This window comes from Thunnus maccoyii, chromosome 5 (assembly GCF_910596095.1).
Source record: "Thunnus maccoyii chromosome 5, fThuMac1.1, whole genome shotgun sequence".
Taxonomy (NCBI): domain Eukaryota; kingdom Metazoa; phylum Chordata; class Actinopteri; order Scombriformes; family Scombridae; genus Thunnus; species Thunnus maccoyii.
In genome coordinates, this window is record NC_056537.1 from 15774691 (window position 1) to 15780818 (window position 6128).

The 6128-nt window shown below is 38.7% G+C and overlaps 2 protein-coding genes across 7 annotated transcripts in view; both read right to left on the reverse strand.

Moving 5' to 3' along the window:
* Nucleotides 1-4673, reverse strand: part of skor1b (SKI family transcriptional corepressor 1b) — a 48594-nt gene extending 43921 nt beyond the window's left edge. For all 3 annotated transcript variants that reach the window (XM_042410864.1, XM_042410865.1, XM_042410861.1), the window contains exon 1: nt 4606-4673. The gene's annotated coding sequence lies outside the window, so the exon portion shown is untranslated. The remainder of the gene's footprint in view (nt 1-4605) is intronic.
* c5h15orf61 (chromosome 5 C15orf61 homolog) lies at nt 2786-4731 on the reverse strand. Of its 4 annotated transcripts, none has more exons than XM_042410870.1 (3): nt 4606-4731; nt 3926-4226; nt 2786-3352 (listed from the first exon to the last, which is right to left on the reverse strand). In XM_042410870.1, exons 1-3 carry the CDS (start codon nt 4630-4632, stop codon nt 3225-3227), a joined length of 456 nt encoding a protein of 151 aa, XP_042266804.1. In that variant the 5' UTR covers nt 4633-4731; the 3' UTR covers nt 2786-3224. The 4 variants fall into 4 exon arrangements, with proteins under 4 accessions (XP_042266804.1, XP_042266802.1, XP_042266801.1 ...); XM_042410868.1 differs by having other exon boundaries at nt 3926-4270; nt 4563-4720; XM_042410867.1 differs by having other exon boundaries at nt 3926-4270; nt 4545-4720.
* Nucleotides 4732-6128: the final 1397 nt, after the last annotated feature.

Below are 6128 nucleotides of genomic sequence, written 5' to 3' on the forward strand. Positions count from 1 at the left end.
CTGACAGTAGCTTTGGCAACACTGATTGGCACAGCAGGCACAGTCTTTCAATACTCCCCCTTCTCCCCTATATTCGACGCAAACACACATATACAGCACGTCATAAAGATAAAGAAGGAAAAGGGGGGGATGTAAAGAAAAGAATTATGGTGCCCCTTGTCATCCCTTGGGTAAAGAAATACACCGTAATAGATTTTTAATGGCTTCAGTTTGCTATCCCCCCTTACAAAAAAAGGACAGTCCTCACATAGAAAAGGTGGTCATTTGACTTTCAATGACAAGAGGGCAGCAATTATTAATTACTGAAAAAAAAATCTTTCAACAATTACAAAAAAAACCCCATTTCTGATGTGTTACTTAACATACTTGCTCTTTCAAATCTGGTCAAAGAGTGCACGTGCCTGCAGCTGGAGATGTTTCCAGTTTGAAGAGTAATGAGCTTTATGTTTCAGTCGTCTTATTGTAATTCAAAAAGTGCCATTTCACTGTGAGTATTGTGACAACGTTGGCTGAAACCTCTGCATTGAGATGTAATTCCAGCGTGATCCTTAAAGTGATCTGAGTGATGGCTCTGGTACCCCCGCTGCTCATGGAGCAAGCAGGGAGACGGTGCTGGTGGCCAATCCGGAGGCTTAATAATGATAACCTCGCCTGCATTAGCTGCAGGGGTCGCTCACACAATAATTGTTTCTGCCAAGCTATATATCTATATGACAGAGAGAGAAAAAAAAAACAGTGTGACTTTCCAGCTAAATAATGACTTTAAGAATGGGTCTGCATCAACTATTTCAAGGAGATGAACATGGTTTCTACTTTTTTTTTTTAACCCTGAAGAAATTGAGAACTTATTAGCTAATTAGAAGATAATTAGAAGATCCTGCAATGTGATTAACAATTTCACTGTTGAACATTAACAATTTACAGCAACACTACTCAATTTCAGCTTTTTAAAAAAAATTTATTTACCTAAATTCTAAACAGTACAAATATTTAAAGATTTCACCTTGACAAAACTTATTGCCAGCTTCAGCATGCAATTAAACTTGCCAAACAGGCATTAATTCTTTGTTCATTACCACATTAGATGTGTGGTGAGTAATTTAGCCACTGCAGTACAGAACAAGACTACCGCAGCTATTAAAAGGCATCAATCTTGCAACAAATGCACATATATTTTGTTAATTTACAGCAGTCCATTTGCAGTTCAGATACTGTAGACCTGCACTGGTGGCGACTGAGGTTGGATGTGTAACACTAAGCCTCCGCCCGAGCTGAAGGGGTGCCCTCCCCTGCAGTTTAGAGTGACTCAAAGGTGAAGCCCTGTAAACAAATACAATGTACTCACATGCTCCACAGTTTAGATTTCACTGACTCACATCATCCTGTGAGAGCCACACACAGAGTTTGCAGTCGGTTGCAACCCCACACAATTGTGTCTGGCTGCAGGACGGTATCAATGCAGCTCACGGGTCAAAGGGTCAATGAGTAATTAAGACATGGTTGCCTGAGCATTCCCCATGCACACTTTCAGTCCTGATGAAGGGCTGGAAATGAAAGGAGGGGGATTTAAGTGCAGCCTGATACGACGGATCAGATTTCCATAAGTGTGTCTAAATGTTCCTTGTTCAAGGCAATTAGTATGATTAGGAGATAGTGCGGTGTCATAGCGCTGTTTAGGAGGATTTTGTCAACGAATTCTGTATGAGGTTGGGAAATTTCACTACCAGGGTAGTGTTGCTTAATTAGAATAAACAAATATTTAAGGCGGTGTACTTTTGAGATTTAGTTTAGCGGTTGTGCAAATTACATTCAGGGATGTCATTCAATATCTGTTAAATATCTTCAGTAATTAGTGTGCTTGCTTCAGAGAAACAAGGTGTTTTTTGCTTGGGGGGATGAGAAGGTGAGAATGGTGTGTGAGTGGCTTGTTTTAGCAGCTTGTTTAGGCCTACAGCTGAATACAGACTCCAATCTAAAGACCACAAGAGATCATTTTTTTATATTAATATAAAAATATAATATAAATATATTCAATTATCCAGTTAAATGTTTTTACACAAGACAAGCAAGTTTTACAAACTAGGATCCTCACAAAGAGGCTGTACATCACCAAGAGCCTGTCGGCCGATATTGTCGCGTTCTAGTGCGAAGAAGGTCAAAAGGTGCATTGATTCACATGTACGACAAGAAATTATTCGTTCTGTTTCATTGTTGCTAAAAGTGAAGAGGCCAAGACCAGAAAATTGAGGTCCCTGATAAATGCTATTAGCAGGAGATGCTGAGGGGTGAAGAAATCAATATGGCAGTTTGTCAACCTGCCTCTCACAGGGAGCGGGACTCTCTGCAGCGGAGACGTAAGTGTGCCCTGTCAGCAAAGCACATTACCAGAAATCAAAGGCCAAAGAAGGCCTGAAGGTAGAGATGTAGATGTCTCTATGCAAAGGCCACACTTTGGTAATTAAAACCTATTTTATCAGACCTGTCTTGTCACTGGTTTTTCTCTAACACTATTGACTATCTGTTGCATGGAGAGTGATCACTAATTCACCTTTAAATAAATGAGCTGGGGTTATTTAGATTCCTATATTTGTCACAGAAAAAGAAGCACAAGGATGTGATAGCATTGAATAAATGATGCCACTTGGTATCACTTAGATTAATAATGACTTTAAGAGAAATACCTGTTCCTATCTGTTAACGCATATTTTCGAGAGCTCATCCTGAGAAGCTGGTTGACCCTTTTGAGTCTGTAAAAGTAGCACGAAAAAAAAATTCAGTAAAATCATCTGCTGTACTGTCACTCTGTACACTTTATTTGATACAAAAATATAATTTTACAATATATGCATATGCACAGGAGGTTAATTCGACATTCACAGATAGAGCTGTGAAAACATACAGGTAAAGGCATTGTGACAGTCTATTCTCAGAGAAATCCTAAACTTTTCATTAAACTTTAATGGAAGGTTGGCTTTCTGAATGAACACTGCCAGTATTGTATGTCAGTGTAATAACATGCATAACTGACTCCTCCACTGCAACTTTAAATCTTTAATAATTAAGCAGAAATGAACCTGTACAGTCAGACAATAGTAACACCGGTGACACGTGATGACACTTCTGTCAATCAATAGGTCCACCAGAACATCTCCTGGGTAAGTGTTGTAAATACAGGTAGACAATATTCTCTTGAAAACTCATGCAAGGTAGTGTGTTTTCATAGTTTAATACTGTGCACCCTCATCTTCTTTGTAGGCAAAATAGACTGTGACGGGTCCAACGCTTGTCTGGACTGTTTCTTCAGCGCCCACCACCATCCAGCAACCGATACCATAAGCCAAACATGGGATACCTACAATGAGTGGACACAGGGATTATTAAAGGATAGGTTCACAATTTTTTCAAGTCTGTCTTAGAACAGCCAGGTGTCCATATGAATACTGAAAGAGGTTTTCCTCACTGCAATCATTCTATGAGGCTTCAGCAGTCTAAGTTAGTCATATCAAATGGATATCTGCCACATTTACAGTCTTTTTAGCATCAAATTCCCTCTTTGTGTTTACGTGTTGAGCTGCTGTGGTAGTAAAAAAAAAAAGTTTAACGTTGAAAGACATCCACTTGATTTGACTAATTTGGACGCTTCATATTAGCTTCAGATAAACTTTTAAACCCATTTTTGCACATAAGGAGGCTTGTGGATTTTGGCCTCTATCACTTACATTGAAAGTGCATTTGAAGGGGATATATCAATGGCCAGTATGAACAGGAGGAATGATTAAAGTAAGAAAAACACATGTCAGTGTTCATTTGGGCACCAGACCATTGTTTTAAGACAGACTTTAAAAAATGTGAATCCATCCTTTAATGCACAGTTTAAAAGTAATAGCCTATATGGCAAAACATCCAATGTATTTATGATACTAACCCAGATTAATAACTTTCAACATGGTGAAAAACTTGTCCTCAAAGTCCAGGTTCTGTGCAGGAGCTTTGGAGCAGTGATATTTTATAAAAGGGAAGCAGCCTGTTCTCAGTATTTGGTAGTTGGAGCCCTGAACTGTCCAGTTAAAGTTGGACAGTCCAAACTGGTCATTGTGGACGGCAGAGTAGCGAACGCAGAAGGAGGTCCACGGCGGGAGACGACGCTGCAGCAAGTGACAGGTGAGCACCTCTGAGGCAGCGGGAAGCGGGACTGTCCTGCCAAATGTGCTCGGAAACAGGGCGACCTTTACAAACGTGCGGTGTATCTTTCTCAAAAGTTCCTTCATGACTTGTTCAACAGAAAAAAGCAGGTAGCAAGGTTTTTTTTTTAAATCACCTGAGCTGCATGCAGATTAATGACACACAGCTTCCAACTGGCCATAAATGAGATGTACAGACAGTTTAAAATCAGTAAAACATGTTATAGCTTCGTCCTTCAAAGCAGTGCAAAGTGCTGCTTGGTGCAAGTTTACATTAGCAACAAACGTGTAGCTCAGCTGATGTTAGCAAACAGTCCGGTTCGTGAGCTTTAATTTACACCCTGCTGAACATATTATGCTTACACATGTCCGGATACACACGTTTAACACATCCAAGTGATCTTATCAAGCTACAGTACGAGACCTGTGAGAGGAGCAGGTGTCCATTCATGTAAGCTCTAATGTGCTGTAGCGTTTACAGCTCTGACCTGGTGCTCCTGCTATAGTCGTCCGGTTGGAAACGCAGCGCTGCGAAACTGTTCCTCTTCAACAATATTAGTCCTGCATCAGATAGCAGTTTACTCAAACCAGAACCTATAAAACAACAAAAGTGAAAATCTAAATTAGCCTCCTTCGTTCCTTTTTTTTTTTTTTTTTTAGAAATTATTTTATTGTTATAATTGTACATATTATATTATTATTTTGGTCCAGAATTCAACAAAATGACATGCTACATGCTGAGGTGACACAGCATTTGCTCACCTTTTTTATAGCTCTGAGGACATGAACATAGAATAAACATCTGCTACAAATAAACATCTGTCAACCTCTATCACCACTGACTCAAGTGGAGGTGTTTTTGTCACCAGCTATCGTTCATCGACTACGACAAAGCAAATCAACTTACAGCAAGTGTTGAGTTTTTTCAAATCAAGGTGTGTTGGTCTGCTGCTGATCAGCATCATGGACAGCTGCAGCCCAATATCTGCACCAAACCCTCTTCATATCAGCAAATAACAAGTTATCAGGCTAGTATGCAAACATACATACAGTAGAAAGATATGTGTAGGTGATTAGTAATGTCATAGCAACTGTTCAAACCAGTCAAGGTCTATTTACAGGATATGTAGACACTTGTCTAATACCTTAAGGGTGGCGTTTGAATACAAAGGTGACTGATCTGAAAATGAATTACAGATTTTAGTTCCCTAGACATTTACAAATCACAGCTTTAAATCACTAAACAAATATACATGGATATGAAAAATAAGACACAACACTCAATCATTACCCTGAGAAATGCTACATTAAGTTATGTCTGTTTCTCTGGATGTAGAGAGGCTCAGCAGGAAGCAGTGAAATTCAGGCCAACTGAACTCTACTACTTCATTGGGCCCTATATGAAATAATAAAATCCAACAAGCACATCCTTGCTGCAAATGTTATACTATACATGCATATTTATTATAAAATGTAAATTTACATTCTTTGCAATAGTGCCTCATATGTGCTACTGAATATGAATCAAGGAATCAGAAAACTATTACAAATCACAGTGACTAGTGATTATGAATAAGCAAAAGCACTAGCAAGTTAGCATTGTTTTTACTGCATTTTCAAAAACAAAAATACTGTATTTCTGAAAACAGTTTTATTATATTTCACAATATGCACTAGGATGAGGAAATAAATATTGTCAACTTACAGAAGACATCCTTTGAAAATCCGATTACAACCAGCATCAATCACTTTCTCATCAACTGCTGAAAGTAATATATGGCCACAGGTTCGCAGCAGCAATGCATCATGTCTTGTAACACTGAACAATATATTCAATATATTTATACTCATCTATGTATACGTCTTGGCCTGAAATCAACATGCATAGAATACTACACATTATATGTACATTTCTGTCACACTTGTAGTAGTTTAAGCCTTGATAAT

Coding starts and splice junctions, on each gene's coding strand:
- c5h15orf61 (XM_042410867.1), bottom strand. CDS start 4,632: ATGAATGGACACCTGCTCCTCTCACAGGTCTCGTACTGTAGCTTGATA. Junction 4,271..4,544: donor ACGTGTGTATCCGGACATGT/GTAAGCATAATA, acceptor CTGTTGAACAAG/TCATGAAGGAACTTTTGAGA. Junction 3,353..3,925: donor GTTGAAAGTTATTAATCTGG/GTTAGTATCATA, acceptor CACTCATTGTAG/GTATCCCATGTTTGGCTTAT.